At 46.0% G+C, this 22139-nt stretch overlaps 1 protein-coding gene across 4 annotated transcripts; it reads left to right on the top strand.

Moving 5' to 3' along the window:
- The first annotated feature begins 204 nt into the window (after positions 1–204).
- KCNK4 (potassium two pore domain channel subfamily K member 4) lies at positions 205–17905 on the top strand. 4 transcript variants are annotated; one of them, XM_072983890.2, is made up of 7 exons: positions 205–953; positions 6148–6464; positions 7940–8060; positions 9916–10076; positions 11159–11345; positions 12999–13138; positions 15639–17905. In XM_072983890.2, the coding sequence occupies exons 1-7, from the start codon at positions 833–835 to the stop codon at positions 16131–16133; spliced, it is 1542 nt and encodes a 513-aa protein (XP_072839991.2). In that variant the 5' UTR covers positions 205–832; the 3' UTR covers positions 16134–17905. The 4 variants fall into 4 exon arrangements, with proteins under 4 accessions (XP_072839991.2, XP_072839992.2, XP_078238075.1 ...); XM_078381949.1 differs by lacking the exon at positions 205–953 and adding an exon at positions 1020–1391; XM_078381948.1 differs by lacking the exon at positions 205–953 and adding an exon at positions 1020–3508.
- The last annotated feature ends 4234 nt before the right edge of the window (positions 17906–22139 follow it).

Genomic DNA, 22139 nt, shown 5'->3' with positions numbered 1-22139 from the left:
CTTATTGCCCTTTCCGCTGACTCTTGCCTTTTCATGATGTGTCAAAAGTAGGACAACCTCATTCAACATTTAATAGTGCAATGAATAGCCATAATAATAAGAGCAGTACTTACATGTCACCGGAAGATTTCGCTTTCCACACCCGGGTGTATGTGTGTGTCTCAGCTCTTCATGGACCCTGTTCCCTTCCCGCGTTCTCTGTTTCCACCCCTTCCTTTTCTGCTTACACCCATGTGGTTAAATAAAACTCCCCTCCTGCAAGAAGCTTATAGCAATGATGTCTATGGCCTGCTCCTCCTCCACAAAATAATTTATTCCCCCTCCCCAAATTAAATAATTCCCCTCTAAATAATGTAAGGCTGCCTTTCCCAATGTGCACCCTTGAGATGCAGTTCTCTGGTGGAGGATGATGGGAGCTGAAATCCAACCCATCCTGGAATGTTTCAGCAGCCTCTGTATTTTTTTGGGGGGGGGAGGCATTTAAAGCAATCTTAAATATGCCACTTAATTTTTCACTGGCAAAGTGTCCTCACCCCCTCCATTTTTCCCTTGATGGAGATGATTCTGATCCAGAGACAACTCGTTCCCCCAAATGTGAATTCAACCGATTCCCCCATACCCCCCCATCTCTGCCCAGATTTTTCCCCCAGGCTGTTTCCCCCAAAGGGTTAAACCCACGCCACCTCGCTTGTGCGTCCACACGGTCTCCCCCCTTCTGGGTCTCGATTCTGTCTCGTTGCCAGGGGCAGCGTAGGCTGAGCTGTCTTTTGTGGGGAGAAGGGGGGGAGGAAAAGAGAGGTGGGGAGGGTGGGTTTAGGCTGACTGGAGGTGTATGTGCAGGGTGAGCTTGAAGGGGGCTGCTGTGGACAGTGTGTGTGTCTGTGGGGGGAGGCTTCACCTGTCTGTCCAGCCAAGAGCATCAGCAAAGGGAGGAGCCGCTGCAGAGAAGAAGAGTGAGTTGATGCAGGGATGCTGGGGCGGGTCCCAGCCCTCGCCTCCCCCCTCCATCTAATGCTTTCTCTTAAGCCCCCCCTGCCCATTAGGCATCACTGCCCCCTCCCCTTGGGCTCTGCATCCTTGGCAAGGGAGCATTGGGGGTGGGTGGGAGATGCTGGTTTGTGGGGCATCATCTGGTGGTGTGTCTATGGGGAGTGGGTGGAGGGGGAAAGCCTCTGAGCATGTGGGGGGGGGGAAGAGATATGCCTTTTGGCCCTTCTCGGCCACAAAGCAGGAGCATGGCCAGGCGGAGGCGAAGAAATAGGAGGGTGAGACAGCATTAAAAGTGTGTTGAAGAGAAGAGGGGGGCTGGAAAAAAAAAGAGGAGCCGAGACAATGGGGAGGATGGGGAAAACATTCCTCTCTCTGTCTTAGTAGGGTTGCCGAGCTGGGGGGTAAGTCTGTTTTCTTTCTCTCTGTCGATCCTACCCAGAAAGGGTCTGAATTGCACAGACAGGATGTGTCATGAGCAAGGGGGGGAAATGAGCCGTATGTGTGTGTTTGTGTGCACACGAGCCGGGAAATAGTGACACTGCAAGACAGTGCAGCCTAGTGGGGAGATTGCAGTGGGACAGACCATGGAGGTGTCAGAGACCGTGCAAAGGGCAGTTGGATGCTTAAGCGTGTTGTCTCTGTCTGCGTGTGGCGGGATAGGGTTGACACAATTGTGTGTGAGTGAATGCATGGGTTGACTTCCGTTTGTGTGGGAGGCACAGCTGTGGGACGAGATAGAAAGTGTGTGTGCGAGCAGAGATGTCGTGTATGTTGCATTCAAGGTTAATCTTGTGTATGTGAAGTAGACCTGTTTGTGTAACAAGGTGGGAAGCACAAGTGTGTTTTCGATTAAGGCTAAGCTGTCACACATTCGGAGAGACACCATAGATGTAGAAATGGGCAAAAAGAGGGTAAGGAAACTCTTGTGTGAGAAAGCGAGAGCACACCGGGGTGTGTGTTTTTATATATGATGAGAGTATGTGACACCATGCGCATGTGAGTGCATGGATCTTAGGGTGACAGGAAAATTTATCAAAATGTTGGACCTGAGGGGAAATGGGAAAGGCACCTGAGTGTTTGTGTGTGTGTGTGAGAGACACACAAAAGAAGAAAACGCACAAGTGTTTGTGGGGTGTTTTTTTAATGGGAAATTCTGTGTGTGTTCATGCGCACAAATGTGTTTATGAGAAAGCAGACACAAACAAAAGCCGGACTCTGTGTGTGTGAGTCTCAAATGGGGAGCGTGTGCGATAGGGAGGGGGACACAGAATGGGAAGAATCGTGAGAAAGGAGAGAATAAAATAGAATTAAGCATATAAAACGGTTTAGGGTCATATATAAATCTTCAAAGAGTATTGGAAGAATATGCACATGATATTTTTGCTTCACATTTACTATATAGTTGCTCCATAAGTAAGTTGCCTTACAGGCAAGATAATATAACATACACAGTGAGAACTGTTATGCTGTGGGAAAATGTTGTTGCGGGGCCATTTGCGCTTGTGTGAGGATCACTGATGTTTCCAGATGTGTGAGAGATTTGGGAAAACATCTGTTCACCTTGAGCCACAGGCGACAAGAATGTGTGTATGGGGCATACGTATTATATATACAGGAGTACGTAGGATGAGAGGAGAAGAAAGATGTAAATAAGGGATATACCGTGGAAATTCTGCGTGCATGAAGGAAAGCATAGTGTGATGGCTTGCGTGCGACCGGCCCTAAGATGTAGGTGATTCAAGAGGCTTAGGAATGTAAATTGCAACAAAGGTGAGGCTGCCGTGACAATCTTCTGTGTTGCACAGAACTCTTCTTCAGATACGGTGCAAAAGGGACCGGTCTCCATGTGCATAGTGAATAGGCAGGGCAGAGAGCCACAAGTTTTATACAGCAGGTTCTGCCAAAAAAATACTGTAAGCTTTAGGCCTTTAAAACAGATCTTTTCTGCTGAAACAAGAACTCTGTCTGACTCAGAAGCTTGCTAGATCAGAAACATAGTTTGCACTAGGAGCTCTGCCTTTTATTTTAATGATTTAGGAAATGTCAGGACGTCATCCCCTTTCAGAGCAAGCCACCTGCTGGTCTGTTTCCAAGCAAAGAGTCTTGGCTTAAATGTCCCCCCCCCCATGTCCAGGGATAAGTAAATCAGTGGAGTGGACAAGTGCCCAGAAAGTTCGGTGAGGGTGGGTGGGACAGTGTTCAGGGGAGCATTTTCTCTTCTCTTGTGGTTTGCGGCAAATGCCAGGACGGTTGGTCTGGGAGAGAGGGTAGCCTTTAATTGAATTGTCTTCAGTTAATTGGAATCATCCTCGGATCTCAGGGGTTGGCGGGGGCCCTGTGCAATCGCAGGCGACTGCTTCTGAGTCACTGCTCCTCCCCGCCGCACCGTGCGGGGAGGCGCTGATAGGTTTAAAAGCAAAGGGCCCCCCACCCCCCAAAAAAATCTCTCCAGATCTCTCGGGCGAAGGGATCCACGTTGTCTAACGGAGATGTCAGCTCTGTAATCACAGCCTTGAAGGTGAGTGCATTATTAGGGGTGGGTGCTGCGATCCGAATCTAAGCTTTCAGGCCACTGGGACTCACCCAAGCATCAAGAAAGTGTTTTCTTCCCTGACTCTTGGGTAACCCTTTTTAAGGGTCTTTCCCTCCCAGCTGAATTTGCCCCTGTTCCAAGGTGGCGTGTTTTCTGATCACGGGCATCATGTGCTCTCTGTTCTTCCATTTCCGCCTGTTTCTATTTTTGCCCCCGTTCTGCCCATGAGGGGTAAAGAGTAGAGAGGCAATGGGTATACAGACCTGTGCCCGCCCTGGGTGGGTCTGGGAGTGCCAATTTATAAACCCCTCTCTGTGTGTCTGTGTGTGCTGTCAAGTCAATTCTGACTTACCGCAATCCTTTTCAGAGATTACTCAGAAGTGTTTTACCCTTCCCTTCCTCTAGGGGCGCTGTGGGACGGTGCAGCTTGCCCAAGGCTACCCAGGCTGGCTCTTCTCTCAGTGGGGGGAATTCGAACTCGCAACCCCAGGCTTCCCAGCCAGAGACCTAAGCCACTGAGCTATCCAGCCGATAAGAAGGCAACAAAATTAGGACCTGGACACCATATGTCTCTGTGACAGACAGGAGTGTCAAGTTTTGCTCTTTTTATCTTCTTTTTCTTTCTAAAAACCAGGAATTGAGGTCTCGCGGGACACACGCTCAAGTCGAACTTAAATCACACCAGTTACTGGACTCCGATTTGACTTGGATTTTGGAACCCACTGGCTCCCTCTATTTTTTTTCAGGGGGGAGCTTGTTTTTAATAGGGACTCAGACATGGGGGTTTGGGATCCAGGCCTTTGTACCAAAGAGTTGGACATGGACCCAAAGATTTCCCAACATCTAAAAACCATGTTTTTAAAGAAAAGAGGGATAAAAGATGTTAGCATAAGGCTATGGAGTTGCCATAACTATAGCAATGCCCGATTGCTCAGAACTAAGTTTAATAGAATCCTGATGATGCTTTTCTGTTGTTGTTTAGTCGTTAAGTCGTGTCTTACTCCTAGGTAAATAAATCATTTGATTGCCTCCTGGGCCACAAGAAACAGCCAGAAAATCCAGAACAGAAGATTTTTCCATTCTCTCTCTCTCTCTGTGTGTGTGTGTTTAAGCATTTCTTGCCTTTAATATTATGGGCCATGATTTTTCTCCGAAGGTCGTTCTCTGACCTAGTCCCTCTGCCCGGTGGGGTGTGTTTTTGGAGGGTGGGGAAAGGCAAACAGAGCTGGAATATAGGCAATGTGTTGCCATTTGGAAAAAAAATAACGGAGAAGAGGGGGTGGTTCAACCTATCCAATTCCAATGCTAACCCGCACTCCGAAACATTTAATGGGAATTGTAGGAGCTCAGTGGGTTTTCCTGTGCCAGCAGATCAGGGATAAATCGTGGGAAAGGGTAATGGAGCAATTTTAGATTCAAGGCTCCTTGGTCTTTGGGGAGAGAAGACCATTACAGCTTGCAAAAGGGGGACCCAGGTTCCTGTCTCCGCGTCTGCCCCAGAGGGCACCCTAACTGGAGCGAATGGGGGTCTTCGTGTTGTTGTCCTGTTCTTTCCCCCACCCATCCTTGTCTTCAAATTCACAGATCGGGAGAGGAAAGCTTGCATTCCTACCTAGGGGAAAAAAACAGAGAGAGGAATAAGGTTCAGATTGTACTGGACTTTGTGGAAGGAAAGATGTCATCAGAGCAAGAAGGAAACGATCTTGTCTGAACAGCCGCTGTCCTTTGTACTTGTCTTTAAAAGAACGCTTAGCGATGCAACTGTTCAATACAAAATCGTACAGCCGTTTTTAAAAGGTTAAGAAATATCATAGCTAATGGAGTACACAAGATTAGCTCAAAACAACAGGACAATCTCAGGAGAGGCCTTGTTTACAGTGTTGGAACAATGGAGTCCCATCATAAGCCTTGTTTCAGAATTTGGGGATGTCGGTTCTTTTAGCCATCAGGCTGGCTGAGAAATTTAAATACACGCCCCCCAAAAATGTAATTTACCTATCCTTCTGGGTCAGATTAAGATTCTATTCAGTTGAACATCTTGCTTCAAAAAGGAACCAGCCAGAAGCCAGATTTCGGTTGAATATCAGGGAAAACTTCTTAGCTGTTAGAGCAGTACGACAATAGAATCAAGTACCTCGAGAGGCGGTGAGTGTTCCAACATTGGAGGCATTTAAGAGAAACTTAGACAACCACCTGGCAGATATGTTTTGATTCCTGCACTGAGCAGAGGGTTGGAGATGATGGCCGTTCAACTTCATTATTCTATGATTCTATACACAAGGCATGTATACAACAGACATCCTCTGTCTCCTCTTCCTGGTGTTTTACAGGCAAAGTGCCTTTGACTATGGAAGCTCCATTCTTCTCTTTTGGCTCTTTGTTCCTTGATGGGTTGTACTCCATATAAATTTGTCTTTTTAAAAACCCAAGTGGTTCCAGTAACAGTGAATTTTACATAGTGTGCATTTTTCATCCATCACGACCTCACTCCCAATTGGCTTCTTTAAACCCATTATAACCTTACTCGGTATTGGCTTTGGACCATGAAATTTTGTAACTGGGAATTCAGAAGGATGACAAGGGTGTGTGTTCACACACTGCCTCTTCTCTGTACCATCTTGCAGTGAATTATCCCTCTCTACCTATGCCTCCGGCCATCTGCCCTCCTGACCATCATGAGTCCATGCCGGTAGTCTGCTACCCATCTAAGGAATCCATTCTCAGCCCAAGGACACCAGAACACAGTGCTGTGATGCGCCGAACCACTGTCTTGGCCCTTTTCTCCGTGGTCCTGGTTTACCTGGTCACAGGTGCGTTTGTCTTCCGCCAGCTGGAGCAACCCTACGAAATGCAGCAGCAGGTGAAAATCCAAGCCTATCTGGAGCAGTTCTTAAAAACCCACCAGTGTGTTCCTCCTGAAGACCTGGGAGAGCTTATTGAGGTGAGACAGGGCGGCTGGGTGGGGGATGCTAGCTGGGGGATTCTGGGAGTTGTAGTCCCCATGACGGAACATTCCCAGACTATGTTCTGATGCGAAATAGAAGGCTTAAGGACCGGCATGTTAGATCAGAACGATTTGCCCCTCTAGTATGGCAGTCAGTTTTTCCAGATAAGTCTTCGAAAAGCCCACATGTAGACTTCAGGACTCCATCCGTGTAATATAATCCAGGTTTATGTGGACCATGAATGTAATCTGATATCAGGGACCTTTCTAATTCAATCTATGAATGAATGAATGAATGAATGAATGAATGAATGAATGAATTAATGAACCCAGACTATGGAACGCCCTCCCAACTGAAATCCGTCTGGCGCCGACGTTGATGACATTTCGGCGCCAGGTCAAAACCTTCCTGTTCCAGAAGGCTTTTAATTGAAATAACAACTGTGGGTCCTGATGATGGCAATTTTAATTGTATTTTAATTGTATTTTAATCATTTTATTGTATTGAATTTTAATTATTGTAAGCCGCCCAGAGACCTCTGGGTAGAGTGGGCGGCATATAAATTAAATAAATAAATAAATAAATAAATAAAATAAAATAAATAAACGTTGGCAGGCTTGAGGCTCTGATGGCCCTTCCAAGATTGTTGGACTGAAACATCCATCCTAGTTAGGGCTGACGGGAGTTTGAGGCCAATGCCTCGGGGCAATGATCGCTGGGGACTCCAGTTTCCAGTGTGCTGTGACTCCACTCCGGGTTTTCATCCGCACTTTATAGAAGTTACTCAAAGTTCTGGACTGTTTCTAGTGAGGGAGATAGGGCCGATAATGTTGAATAGCTACTGTACAGTGTTGAATAACATCTGGAATGGATTCACGAGTCCCTCAGAACTGGAGTCACCAGATGCTACTGTTCGGGGGGGCCACACAGCCTTGTGTGAAGCTGAATCTCTTGGGAGATTCAGCTTCAAGTTCCTTCTCAGCCGTGAAGGCGGACTGGGTCACCTTCATCCTTCAGCGTAACCTACCTCAAAGGGTTGTTGTGAAGATGAAAGCGAGAGAGGGCAAACCCACATATGCCAGCTTGAGAGTCTCAGCCTTTGGCCCTCGAGTCTGGATCCATGGTTCCCAATTTTGGGTTCTTCAACTACCAATCCTGGCCAGCGCAGCTCGTGGTGAAAAGGCTTCTGGGAGTTGAAGTCCAAAAACATCTGGGGAGCGACAGTTTGCGAACCCCTGCTCTAAATGTTTCGGACTTCAGCCTCCCACAAGTCTCGGCTGGCATGGCCCAATGTTTGGGGATTCTGAGAACTGGAATTAAGAACAGAAAAAGAGTTGAGGAACTTTGTCAGGATTGGAGCTGATTGACCGGGAAAACGCATCATCGGCAGGTATTTTTTTAGCAAGAAAAGTTTCTGGTGGATCCTGTTTCTGAGCTGGGATCTAGCTCTTCTCTCTGCTCTTCCTCTTAGCATGTAGGTGAGGCCATGGGAGTTGGTGTGGAGCCCGCTTTGAACACCTCGAACCCAAACAGCTCGCACTGGGATATGGGCAGCGCCTTCTTCTTTGCTGGCACCGTCATCACCACTATTGGTATCCAGGGATTGATTTGGGAGGTTGGGAGGGAGAGGAAGAAGGGATGGGGAAGATGGTTGGGGGCTGTTGGAACAGGAAAGGTTGTTGAAGAGTTTTGAACGTCTGGTAAAATCCCTTTTGCTACACAGGAGGGAATAGCTTCAACTGCCCATAAGTCCACCCGTTTATCATTAATTGAAACTTAAGGTCTCAAAATCTCACCCTGAGACATTTGTAGGAGAAAATATTTTTTAAAACAATTCTTTACTTACAGTTGCAAACAGATCAACAGCAAACAAAAAAAACTGAACAGAGAGGGGAAAAGAACACAGAGCAGAGAGGCGGGGCTCTCTTTGAAGTCAGAAGCAGGGAAGAAATAATTGGTTAATGCTGGAGAGATGGGCAGTCCCTCCAGCCTATAAAGGCTCCTCTCAGCCCCACCCACTACAGGCAGCATGCGAGGTGGTAAAAACTCCCAACAGAATGGATGTGGTCTGCTTTTCCTTCCTAGATTTAGAAACTCTGATTTGTTTTCGTGGTGATGGCTTGGTAGAGGATCAGATCCGTCTAGTTAAAGCTCCCGAGCAGCGCCAGAGATCTATCTGTCAGAGGTACATGGGGCTGGGTAAATAAAGCAAAGGAGGCCTTGAAATAATAATGGCCGAAAAACCCACACCCCTTGTTGATCTATGCATAAGGTTTGCATAAGTTGGCGTGGCTAATTTTTCCTAACTGATAAAAAGCTGGAGTGTGTCTTCATTGTGTGTGTGGTCCTGTGCCCATTGTGCAACCAAGAGGCACGCCGCCACCTTGTTGGTTAGCTGCAAATTACAGAAACCTTGCATGGACACCATTGAGATTCAGGCAAATAATAATAAGGGGGGGGGATATAGATGGTATTTTAAAACCTGGTAGTCAGGAAAAAATACTTTGTTTTTCTTGCTGAAACAGCTTCACATACACTACAGCAGGACCACACTATCCATGAGGGATCAGTTTTAAAACTCTCCCCCGTGGATACCAGAAATCGTGGATAAATGAAGATGTCAGTCCATGAATGCATTTCTACGCCACCTATATACAGTATAGTGTAGTCTCTGGTTCCCTCTAGTTGACAGTTCTGCTAAAACACCATGAAAGTATATTTCTGGGTTGTTTTATTACAGGCAGTGGATAAGTGAAACCGTGGGTACTTGATCCCACAGATATGGCAGGTCTTACTGTATCATCACCATCATTGATTGACTGATTTTTTTTAATCATCAGATTATTATATTGCTTACTGCATCAGCGAATATCTTTGTTTCCCTCGGTCTTAAATAAAACTCACAAGCAGCCCTTCATATATTTGGTTTCTTATAAAAGAGTCAAACTTTTATGAGAAGATTCGCAGCCTGGCACGCAGCAATCTCTGCCACTTCCTGGTTGTCTACAAGTTTTGAGGCCTGTTTCACAATGTTAAGGACTAGGAACGCCTTTTTTAAAAAAAAAAGCCCAGTGAAAAGCAACATTCTAAGGATGTTTATTTCGTCCCTTGCATGCTGAGATCATTTCTTCTTGCATAGCTCTGCTTCATGTTTTCCAGCATTTCACCAACCAAAATCAAAAGGGAGATGCTTGCCATCACACCATCCTTCTGCCCATCTGGTGCCCTCCAGGTCGGACTACAACTCCCATTGCTCCCAGGCCAGCTTAGAGGGAACATTGCCAGCCCATAGATGATCTGGGGGAAAATGGGAGTTTTTCCTCCTGCCCATCTAGATGGCACACAGTCGGGAAAAGATGGATTCTTGGGAATAGCATCTAGCAGATCAATATTGAGGGGAACTTTTTATTTTTGCTGAGTTGGTGTCTTCTTTCTCTCGCCCGACAGGGTTTGGGAACATCTCGCCGAAGACGGATGCTGGCCGACTCTTCTGTATTTTCTACGCCCTTGTGGGCATTCCTCTTTTCGGGATGCTGCTTGCCGGTGTCGGAGACCACTTGGGATCCTCTCTCCGGAAAGGCATTGGCAAAGTGGAAGATATTTTCTTGGTGAGGAAAAAAAAAACACTTAACTGTATACACATTTCTTCTACTCGTCTGCCTTTTTTAAAAAAAATGTAAATAGCTAAACAAGTTTGGTTTTTCGCTTACGCTTTTGTGGGATTAGCTTGTTTACCAGCACATAAAAGGATGATCGTTTATCCCACTAATGGGTAGCTGTAGGGCTTGAAAAGACAGCCAAATTAGAGCTGGCTGGATTTGGTTAAATAGGATTTTTTAAGGGTGTGTAGAGTTGCAGAATGCCATTGGTCTCTTCTTACTTTTGGGAGAACACTTTCATTTTTTAATTCCCCCCTCTAAAATATTTAGTGTATCAACGGTGCCGGAACTAGGCTTTAAACAAACAAACAAAAACTTTGCTTTCTCTTTCTCCCACTCCACAGAGGAGCAAAGGGAGTTTTTTAATTTCCCACTGTCATTAAGTGGCTTAGCTGTCCGGTTAAGCCACTGAACAATATTGAGAAATTGAACACAGATGGGGAATTAAATGCAGCAAGCCATCCGCTTTGGTTCAACCGCAGCTCTTGTGCATGTTGGAACTAAACCAAAATGGAGTGATCCTACCTGTAAGTCAAAAAGAGTAGCCCCTGATAGTTGTGTTAGCTGCTTGGCATGATTGCTTAAAGCCTGTTGTTTGGCCATCATTGGCAAGCAGGGGATGGGTTTCTCTAAATCTTGCCTGAATAGCGCTTCTGTGTCCAGGAGCAATCTGAATTTGAAGAACAGATACTGGGGATCAGGAACTATTCTGAAACTATGGGTTTGTGAATCTCAATACTCTCAACTGTGGAAGGCTGAAGCTTTCTAGAAAGAACTCCAAGCAAGAAACATTCCCGACCCTATAGGCTGGCAATTGAAACCTGGGTCCTGCGTAAAACAAGGGAGGTTGTGTGAATGTTACCTTGGAATCTGGCTGTTCCCCTCTCAGAAGCCGAAACGGGTCTAGATTATCTGGCAGAAAGCTAACGCGTAGGATTTGCTTCTCTCCTGGGGGGGGGGGGGGGCTTCTCTACCTCCGATTCACCTGTTCTCTCTTCTCCTTCCCTCGCCCCTTGTGTGCCCGGCCTTAGAAGTGGCAGGTCAGTGCCACCATCGTGCGAATCCTCTCCGCCTTGCTCTTCATCCTCTTCGGTTGCCTCCTCTTCGTCTCCCTTCCCACCATCATCTTCCAGCGGGTGGAAGGCTGGAGCCTTTTGGAGAGCGTTTACTTCGTGGTCATCACGCTGACCACCATTGGATTCGGGGACTACGTGGCAGGTGGGTCTCCGTGGGGGGCAGAACCCAGGGGGTGGGTGACGCTCCCCCCCCGCTTCCTTGCAAAGATGGAAGCCATTGTCGAGGCAGGGTAGGATTCAGAGTTAGGTGGCTGGTGAAATAACACATTGCTGAGACCAGCGTTCGCTTTATGGGATGCAAGTTTCTGGGTCAGACAGATCCCTTCGACAAGAGGGCAGTTCAAGATTTTAATTTTTAAAAACAAGCAAGGAAATTGCTGTGCATTGACCTAACATTTTTTGACGTTATTAATTCTTTTTCAATATCTTAATAATTAACTTTTTTTTAGCTTTTAATATTGTGTTTTTAATGCTGTAAGCTGCCATGGGTCCTTTTAAAATTTATTTTATTTATTTATTTATTGGATTTTTACCCAGCCCCTCTGGACAATGTCTACTCCTACTTAAGGAGACAGGCAAGGTATTTATATTGTAAATACATACGGTACATACGCACGTATATGCATACAGACAGACATATTTGAGTGGGAGTTTATGACTTTTGAACCCCCTTTCTCTCCAATGCTCTTTTTATTATTATATCACCTAACAGCAAGGCTGTCCCTATATACGAATATTATTTATAACTCTAAAAAATGTTGTTTATAAGAATGTGAACCAATAGGTTGAGGGGAACGTTTTTTGGAATTTTATCTCCCATAATCCCCCCCCCCCGCACCAGTGACTTTTGGATAAAATCTTCCAGTCTGGCTGCATGAATTTTGCTTAGTTTTCAACATTGTCGGTTTTTTTACTACCGTTAAACCGATCGGATAGCATGGTTCAGATATTTGAAAGATAGTTATCCAGAGGAGGGGCAGGATGTGTTCTCGATCTTCCTAGAGTGCAGGACACTTAATAATGGGTTCCATGTTACAGGAAGCCAGACTTGGATTGAATACCAGGGGAAAAAAAACTTCTTAACTATTAGAGCAGTACGACAAGGGAACCAATCCATGACTTTAGGAGGTGGTGAGTGCTCCGACGGGCTGGAGGCCTTCAAGAGAAATGTAGACAACCCTCTGGCAGATCTCCTTTGACCTGTATTCCTGCCTTAAGCAGGGGGTCAGACTCAATGACCTTATAGCCCCCTTCCAACTCCGTCATTCTATGATTCTATAGACTCAGGGGTGTTAATGCAGTGGTGCCTCGCCAGATGAATTTAATTCGTTCCGCGGTTAATGTTGTCTTGCGAGAAATTCATCTTGCGAAACACGTTTTCCCATAGGAATGCATTGAAATCTAATTAATGCGTTCCTATGGGCAAAAAAGAAAAGTCAGAACAAAGTCAGATTTGGTTTACAAAGGGTTTATTAAGTGCTCTTTAGAGCCATACATATTGTGCAGATGATTTTAAAAATTTCAATCAAAAAAACTTTAACTTTTTAAACATCATAGGAAAACATTTAAAAATCAGCAAACATGAGGCAGGAACAAAAAAGGGAAAACATTTCTCTTGCGAAGCGCGGCCATAGGAACGTTCGTCTTGCGAGTCATCAACCCCATTGCCAAAACCATTTGTCTTGCAAGTTTTTTTTTCCTGCGAGGCATTTGTCTTGCGAGGCACTACTGTAGTCTGGGGGGGAGGAACTGGGAGATCAGCTAGTTGTAGCACGGACTTTTTCTCCCTTTCCAGGTGATTCAAAAAGTGAGGACCACATCTGGTACCAGCCCCTGGTGGTGGTCTGGATCCTGCTCGGCTTGGCTTACTTTGCTTCCATCCTTACCATGATCGGGAACTGGCTGCGAGTGTTGTCCCGGCGCACGAGGGCCGAGGTGAGGACGCGACATCTTAAAATGCCTTTGCACGCCATCTATTTGGTCGCCTGTTTCCTTATATTTCCAGTTATTATTACCCTATCAGCACACCTGCGTGATAATCGGAGGTTTGGAGCAAGCCCAAATCTCATGAGCTTGTGTTCTTGGAATTCTGATGCAAACAGGTACCTGTCGCAATGGGAAGTTTATTGTACAGTAGGACCCCCCTATCCGCGGGATCAGTATCCGCGGTCTGAAAATATTTTAAATGTTTTTTTAAAAACCATAAAAATGTATATTTCTAAAGAGAAAGTTACCAGAACTGCCCACTAGAGGAAGACAGAGATCATGCTATATATAGTGTTTGCTATTAAAACAGTGTTTGCTATTATCCACGTTTTTCAGCATCTGCAAGGGGCTAGGAACCGATCCCCCTGTGGTCCTATTGTATTGTCTGGATTACAGACTGGTAACAGCACACTGGCTGGATAGCTCAGTGAGTTAGGTATCTGGCTTTGGAGTCTCAGATTGGGAGTTCGATTCCTCCCTACGGTGACTCCAGAGAGAAGAGCCAGCCTGGGTGGCCCTGGGCAAGCTGCACAGTCCCACAGCGCCCCTAGTGGAAGGGAAGGGTCAAGCACTTCTATGTGTTCGCTTCCTGGAAAACCTTGGGAAAGGGTTCCCATAAGTTGGAATCCACTTGACAGCACATGATTGATTATTATTAATTAGCATGACAAAATTACAGAGGGGGGGGGAGAAACATGCAGATCTTGGCATGCTGGAGATCTCCCCACCTCATCCTCTAAGTCCATCTGCACACAGTGCTTGAGAAGGGGTGCTAAACGCTTGACCTTGGCAACGGAAGGGTCTTTATCGCTTGGACTCCCTAAGTGGTCACTGGTAGGGAAGACAGTAGCCATCATCCCACTTCCTCTGATCAGGTCGACCTGATGAGAGAAGCGCCTCCTAGAGGAAGAGGAGACAGTTCGTTTTCTTAGAACCAGAATCCTACAATCATGCGGCGGCCCCATTTTCTCTTGAAAGCCTCCAGCGTTGGGAGCTCTCCACACCTCTTGTCGTACCATTCGAACAGTTAGGAAGTTTTTCCTGATCTTCAGCCTCCGTCTGGCTTCCTGTCGCTTGAGCCCACGGTGACGTGTCCCGCACTCTGGGATGATCGATGATGCTTGTAGCTTCACTGAATTGGTGAAAGTAGCGAGTAGGGCATAAATGGGTTTTATACAGCGAAAGCCAAGAATCACAGGAATCCATGGGGAGCTGCGGAGCTGTTTACTCTCCCTGGATTCTAAAAAAATCACTTTTCATCCACACAGACGGACACACTGGGTTGTGGCACCGTAGGCTAAGATCGCAAATTGTGCTAAAAGACCCCTGTGTATTTTCACCCCCACCCCACCTCCACGGCTAGGAAAATTCCCCCAGATAACATTTGCCTTTCGCATTTCCGATTCACACTCCCTCCCAGTGTCGCGTCTGTATCTCATCATGCAAGGCAAAGAGATGCTAATCCGTAAGTGCCCAAATTTGGAGCCTCTCCCATTTTGCCAATTAAAAAAAACCCAGATGGCATCAATTTCTGCAGGCCAACTCGTTAAGCTGCTTGCTTAATTGAAAGCCATTTCTTTCGCGCCGGCTTTTCTGCTTAATCGTGGCGTTCAGATGCCTGGCAATAAAATCTGTGGCTTTTTCCCCCCCCTCCTGTAGGGGCACTTGGAATTTGCATGTTTCATTAGGCGAATCGAGGAAATGTTATTCTCATTTTTTCCCACTGTTATTGTTATGTGCCACAAAAGGTGCTTCCAACATGTTGAGGCCTGTTTTGGTAATTTGGTGAAATAGAACTGCTGGATAGCTCAGTGGTTGAGAGTTCGAATTCTCCCCGGGCTTCCTTGGCTGGGGTTGGACCTGATGATCCATAGGGTCCCTTCCATTTCTGAGGTTGTTATTATTATGGTGACCCTATGACCCTCTGTTATATAATACCAGTCAAAGACCATGACTTTATTTTTTTCCTAGTAGTAGTAATAATTATAATTATAATAATTAACAGATACTTAGGGTTTTGATTAAAACTTGGATCTGTTCTAAAATACCCGTCAATGTTTTGATTGACTGTGCTTAGTGTTTTTAAATAATAATAATAATGGTTATTGTTGTTTTCATTATTATTTTCCTTTATATATATATATCCCGCCTTTCTCCTAAAGAATGGGCACAAGGCATTCACAACTAGAACACATATATGTTCAAAATTGCAATAAATTAAGATATTGGCACCAGAATGGTTATTCGATGTCATCACAAGTAACTAGTTCTTTGTAACTAGTTACTCGGCTGCACTTTCTGGAGTCTTTCCGTCATTCCCAGCTTTGTAAGAGCCAAGTTGGCTGATGTAAGTGGTCCCAAAAAGAGGAGAAACGGAGGGGGGATGTTGTTAATGCCCTGTCTTTCTCTCTCTTATTGCCCCCCCCTTTTGCCCCTTTCCCCTCCACAGATGGGAGATCTGACAGCCCATGCGGCATCCTGGACAGGAAACGTGGCATCTCAGCTCCGGGCACCAAACCTGGCATTTCCCGACAAGCTGCAACGCATGGGCACTTTGAAAGGGAAGCTGTCCCCTTCGGCCATCCTGCAGCCGGGGGAGACCCAGGGGGTAGCGCTGCCGGCGCCCAGGACCGAACCGATGCCTCTGCCACCACCGGTGCCCCCCGCCTCGTTACCCCCACCGCCGGCCCCAAGCCCCTCTCCCCGAGTCGCCCAGCCGAACGCCCGCCACGCCGCCGTCCCGCTGCGGCCCATAGACTACGCCGGAGAGAACCTGGCCTTCATTGACGAGAGTTCGGACGCCTTGAGCGACGGCGGGCCGCCCTCCGCCCGGCTGCCCCGCCGCATGCGCCCCCGGGCCCGACACCGTGCCAACATGGGCGAGCCCCCCGGGTTGCCCATGATCCTGTTGAGCCGGACCCGGGACAAAGGCGAACCGGTCTAAAGGTCAGGCTCGGCATGGCTTTCCCGCCCGTGGTGAGGCTCGTTCGCCTTTCCCGCCGTCTCCGGTAGAGCGAAACTCTGCTTCTTTCCACGAGGTGCTAACGGGAGGAACCGTGACTCAGCCCCCCCAATGTGAGATGTCTGCCTTGCCAGCTCCCACCCTTCTACTGCCAGCTGGGCCTTCTTTCTGTCCACATTCGGAGTGCCACCCTCGCTATGGATGGTGCGGATCCTCGTCGTGCGATGCTCGGCCTTCCTCCCGGCATCCGGGTGTCTTTCATCATCCCAACAACTGGGGTCCGGAAAGCCTCGTCTCCGTTTCTGCGCCTGTGATGGTTGTCTGTTCTCTTTCACACACACACCCTGGCACTGTTCTTGGTGGGGAGGGTGGTGCTGCCCTCATCGGCCCCCACCTCCAAGCCTCCGTCCTCTTGCATGCCACCCTGAGCACTAACCCCCTTGAGCACGCATGCACACCTTCTCCTTTGTGAGTCAGCGTGCACTGCAGAATTAAGCCAGTTTCATTGTGGTTGTTCCGTTCTTGAGATGGGGATCCCAAGAATTTCACTTTTCCCTAAAGGGTTTTGGGAACTGCAGCTTTCCCTTAGGATCCCGAGGACGGCAGTTTTCAACTAGGATTTCTAAGGTCAGAAACAGACGGTAAAGACAGCCTGTGATTAGAAGAAGAAAATCCTCAACTAATGAAAGCATCTCAGTATCATGGCATGAACGTCTCTCGTCTCCTGAAAGATGCAAATGAAATTGCTTCACTTGGTGGTTGGTTTTCAGGCTTTAAGCACGTGATTTCTTGGAAGTCTGATTTCACAAATGCCTAAACCGGTTCTCTCCTACGACAATGTTTTTTTTTCCAGCCCTAATAATGGGCTGTCTATAATGTCTGCTTCTGGCCTAAGCAGGGTATTTCCACACCTTTACAAACTAACTAATGACAGACTTCTTTGGGGGAAAGTAAGATAATTTTGAACACACAACCCCCAGTTACAGGTTTGTTGCCGATAATGGCCCTGTTTTGTGGGGTGCCTGGAAAGACAGCATTTAGGCAACAATTTTTAAAGAATGCTAGTAACTGTGTCTCACTGTCTAAAATAGAAGTCTCTGTCTTCATATCCCAGGTAGTGAAAGAAATGGGAAAAGAAAAATAAGTACAATATGACACTCGTATCTACAGAAACAATATCCGTGGTTTCACTTATCCGCAGGCTGAAATTTAAAATACTGTATTAAAAAAATTAGAAATACATATTTTCATGATGTACTTATTAGACCTGACCACTAGGTGGGAGCAGAGGCCAAGCTATGAATTGTTGTTGAAGACTACATATGGTCTCTGCCTCCCTCTAGTGGCCAGGTTTAATAAATACACAGTGAAAAATACATACTGTACTGCATTCTTCTTTTACCATGCTATTTATAGTGTTCCCTATTATCTGCAGTTTTCAGTATCCACAGGGGGGGCTGGGAACAATTCCTCTACCAATATGGGGGTCCCACTGTATGTGTACCGGATTTGAGTTCTCACTTCCTTCAGGATCTGTTTGGTCAAATGAGGGATCATTTGGCAGCTGTTGGCGGAGTGTGGGAATCGGGTACCCATCTCTTCCCATCTTCCATCCTTCACTTCACAAATGTGCCTGTTCTTGACTCTGTATCTTGGACGTATTTATTTGACTTTTGGGGTGGGGGTGGGGTTTGGGGTGGAATGGCAGGGTCTTGTCTTCCAGAAATTAAAACCAAAATGACACAAGAGTTTTATCCTGTCTCTGTGCTTGTCTTCATCTTCAAGGGATGCGTATATGCACAAACCACGTCTGCGTTTGTAACAAGTATTGATCCAGGGAAGGCCTACCCGAGACATTTTGCCACCTGAGGCCATGAGCTAATTTGAGGAAAAGGCTTATATTTGCAATGAACCACCAATGCCCTTTAAAAAAAATTTTTTTTAATCCCCCTTCTGACTCCTAGCATTGTTTGCTGGCAGAGTAAATGCTGAAGGGATTATGGGATTTGTAGTATTAACTTTTTATTTTTTTTAACCACTTCAGAGAGTGCTTGTTGCTCATGTGAGGGATCAAACATCAGGGTTATTTTTCTCCACAAAATTATAAGGTCCACCGGTGTGGTTAGATAATTTTAGATTTATTGACAAAAGGTCTTCATGATGTCTTATGTATAATAGTAATCCGATTCATTTCAAACATTCTGAAGAAGGGAGCTTCTTTAGACAACCATCTGGAAATTATTTTATTGATTTCAAAATACGCTGTATTGAGGAAAGCGATGCTGCCCGTTTTGCTGGAGTCAGGCCTGGATTTTTGCCCCAAACTTGTTTTTCCGCGAGAGTTCCAAAAGCTGCCTATTACGGTATCGATTTGAGACGTAATTATTACTAAGAAACGTATTGCTCGTTCTTCTTTTTAGATGTTTTTGCACACGGATCACAGAATAGCCTTTGAAATTAAAAAAAACGGGGGGGGGAAGCCATGTGGCCATTACAAAATGCAAATGCAAGAAAAGGCAATAACTTTATAGGCCACTGAAAAAAAGTTTTTAAAAATAAAAAAATAAAGGCAGATATGCCATATGAAATTCATCAAACGTTTGGAGTTTTCGTACTTGCTTCGAAGTGGGATTTATCCACAAAAGCTCGCCTATTGTATGATTTTTATTTTTTTAATTAGTGGCTTGCTTATAAAGGTATCCCCTATTCCTGCATAGCCTTTGTTTCTGTTTATGTAGTTTACCTCATCCTCAACGTAAGCTTGATCCCACCCCCCCAGATAGCAGAAGTTAGAAATGTAATTTTTTTTATTTTATTTTATCTCACTCATATAGGATCCTTTAACATAGGGAAGAAATCCATAAAGCAGAGGCAGAACGGTCTACAAACAAAATCCAGGTTCTTAGGATCCGGGAAGACGCTAGAAATAGAAGCCCTGTAAATGCAACGTGTCGTCGAAAACCAGAAAACAAGAGGTTCCCATTTTTGTCACAAAATCCGGGCAGCAACCCACTCCGATGTGTTTAAAGCAGACAAGGTAGTTGCTTTCAATGGGCCTTGTTCTGTTTGCAAGGCAGGGGAAGCAAAACCCTGGCTTTAAAGCTTTTTGGTTTTCCCTGCCTATTGATGAAACTTGGTGGCATTTCCTCTCTCGGATATTTTTTTGATAGAGATGGTGCAAAAAGATTGCCATGTCTGCTGTCTGGGGGGCAGGTTTTGTGGTGTTTATCTTTTCCGTTGGTTTCCATGTTTTAAGGTTGCCTTTTGTAGCTTGATAGTCTACGGATGCAGTTTTATTTTGCACAACCCTCTTTTAAACAACAATAGGATTTTAAAAATGATTTCTTTCCACAAGCCTGGTTTCAAATCCCCTTTGGTGGAGGTTCATGTAAAGCATGCAGACCTTCCCTTAACGTGTGCTTTTATCCTTTACTGCTTCTTCTTTTAAATTATATTTTATGTTGTTATTTGCAACAGTGAACATAAAAAATCGGCTCCTGCAAACAAAGCCATGGCTTCTTTTATGGAGTCGATCCGTCTCTCGTTGGATCTTCCTCTTTTCCTGCTGCCTTCAACTTTTCTTAGCTTTATTATCTTTTCCAGTTCATGATCCTTGCCTTCTCATTCTAAAAAATATTACTTTTGCATTAAACAGCAGGGACACAATTAATTTAAAAACAATATTCTGAAAGTAATAATTAATTAATAAATTAATTAATTTTATAACTCACCTTTTTCCTTAAAAGGACCCAAGGCAACTTACATCGATAAAAGACAACATTAAAGCTAATAACAGTGAGTATACAATTATTACAATGGATCCACTCAGTACCATATTAAAAAGCTGAAGCAACACCAAAGTACATTGTATATAATAAGGGTCGACAATCCATTAAAAAAACAAAACACATTCAGCAGCCGAAATTCACTCAGGGAAAGCTTGCCTGGAGAGAATGGTCTTTGCCTGCTTGCTGAAGGACAGCAAAGATGGGGCCAGCCCAGTTTCCAGTGGCAGGGAGTCCCGCAGTCCCCAACAAACGGCCCTTGGGATCGAGAGCAAGGCCTCTGCTGATAGTCTTAACACTTGAGCAGGCTCTTAACTGGAGAGACGGTGCTAAAAATTGCTCAGACCCAAACCATTTAGGGCTTTATAGGTTAGAACCAGCCCTTTGAATTGTGCCTGGAAATGGATCGGCAGCCAGTGGAGCAGCTGTAACAGGGAGATGATGTGATCCCCAAGAACAGCTTATTAGCAAGATCGCAGCAATCCCCCCCCCCCAAAAAAAAGGCTTCTGGAAGGCTCATGAATTTAATAAATCATGTGGATTATCACTTCCAAACTGCTTGACTTCTTGAAGACGTGGAGCAAGGAATGGAAAGCCAGAGCTGATTCTGGGGGGTGGGGGAACCCTCTTGCTCAGCTCATTAAGTCAGCAGCCTACTCAGATCCAGGAGGGTACAAAACTCATATGGTGTGCCTTTTTGGCAGATACACCACCGCTGTGCAATACCTAAAGCTAAAGCAGACTCTCGCCAAGCGCAATGGTAGGAAGCAAAACAATGGAAGCAAAACTTACCGCTCCCACTGCAAATATGTTTAATTTTTTTTAAAGGCTTGCTCCTTGCATTGAAATGTGTCTATTAATCTGGGTTGATTCAACAGGGAGTACAACGAGGCTGTGGCAAACCTAACTGTTGTTGTTGAGTTCAGAGTCTGAGAGAGAAGACGCATCCTGGAGCCAAAAGACAGGCGAGGGGAGGGGGGGGAAAGCCACACGGTGCCCCCAATTTTGTTAAATTTTCTACCCGGTTGTTGGAGCTGGTTCACATTGATCTCTTCCTTCCTCCGTTTTATCCCGCGAAAAACAGCGCGTTCCGACTTTTTCCAGAGGGTTGCCCCATCATGACTGAGCTTCGTGTCTGCATGAGAGATTTGAACCCAGGACTCCTGGCCTCGGCAAGGCACTCTGACTTCTCATGAACTGTCTGTGAGCTCGGCTGCTGGCAAAAGGCGCAGGAGCACTTTAGAGAGCAAAAAAAAATGTTGGCAGCTGGAAGAGAAGGCCAGCAAACAAAGAGAACACTGGGTTCCGTTGTTTTCTGTTGCCATGGCACTCTTCCACGGGCTTCTGTTGTGGGCAAAATATTCTGTTTTTTTTCTCTTTATTGCGGAAGAGTTTTACATGTTCTCATAAGCCAGAGGTGGGAAAGCGTGGCGTGGTTGAGAAAGAGGTGTGTTCCGCGACCGAGGTGCACAACCTGTCCGGCCCTATCGTTGGGCAGAGACAAACCCCAACCTCAGGCAGCAAACATTAGGTGGCAACAGATGGTTCATGTTGGCTTTATTACTTCTGCTTCAAAGAATGTGGCAGGCTTTGGGGTCTGTATGTGAAGGTTGTCAGGCCGACCTCGTCTCTTCCCTTGAGACTTCAGGGGTAAAACCCAAGACAGAGGAGCTAGTCCTCATGATATAATGAGAAGACACCCTTTTCAGGGTTTTCCGAGTAGAGAATACTCAGAGGTGGTTGGCTAGTCCCGTCTTCTGGGGCCACCTTGGGATTTCGCAGCTTGCCCAAGGCTACGCAGGCTGGTTCTTGCCCCGGCAGGTACAGTGGGGGGGGGATTTAACTCCTGACCCCTGGCTCCACAGCCGGGTCTTCTATCTAACCCACTGAGCTTTCCAGCCGGCTAAAACTGCATCTTGGCCATCTGATTACGGAAATGCATTTAAGGGGGTGGCTGCAGGTAAATGGGCCCAGAATCCAGATCGACCCTGGCTAATATGGCACCCCACAGCATGTATCTTGTTAGCCAGACAGAGGGCAAACAGGATACCTGGATTCAGTGCCCCTTCACGTACCAAAATAAAACGGGTTTCTTCCTGCATCATTGCTCGCCCCCAAGATTTCTCTTCCTCCCTAGAAATCTGGGGATACCTCGCAAATCCCCGAGATGTCAACTAGTAGCTTCAAACCTCTCAAGCCTTTC

The sequence above is a fragment of the Pogona vitticeps genome, chromosome 15 (assembly GCF_051106095.1).
Source record: "Pogona vitticeps strain Pit_001003342236 chromosome 15, PviZW2.1, whole genome shotgun sequence".
NCBI classification, from domain to species: Eukaryota; Metazoa; Chordata; class Lepidosauria; order Squamata; family Agamidae; genus Pogona; species Pogona vitticeps.
This window is presented reverse-complemented; position numbering and strand designations above follow the sequence as displayed.

What these genes read in the sequence shown, in the direction of transcription:
- KCNK4 (XM_072983890.2), top strand. Translation starts at nt 833, where the DNA reads ATGTGCAGGGTGAGCTTGAAGGGGGCTGCTGTGGACAGTGTGTGTGTC. An exon ending in AGCCGCTGCAGAGAAGAAGA is followed by an intron (nt 954 to 6,147) that starts GTGAGTTGATGC and finishes ACCATCTTGCAG; the next exon opens with TGAATTATCCCTCTCTACCT. An exon ending in ACCTGGGAGAGCTTATTGAG is followed by an intron (nt 6,465 to 7,939) that starts GTGAGACAGGGC and finishes TCTTCCTCTTAG; the next exon opens with CATGTAGGTGAGGCCATGGG.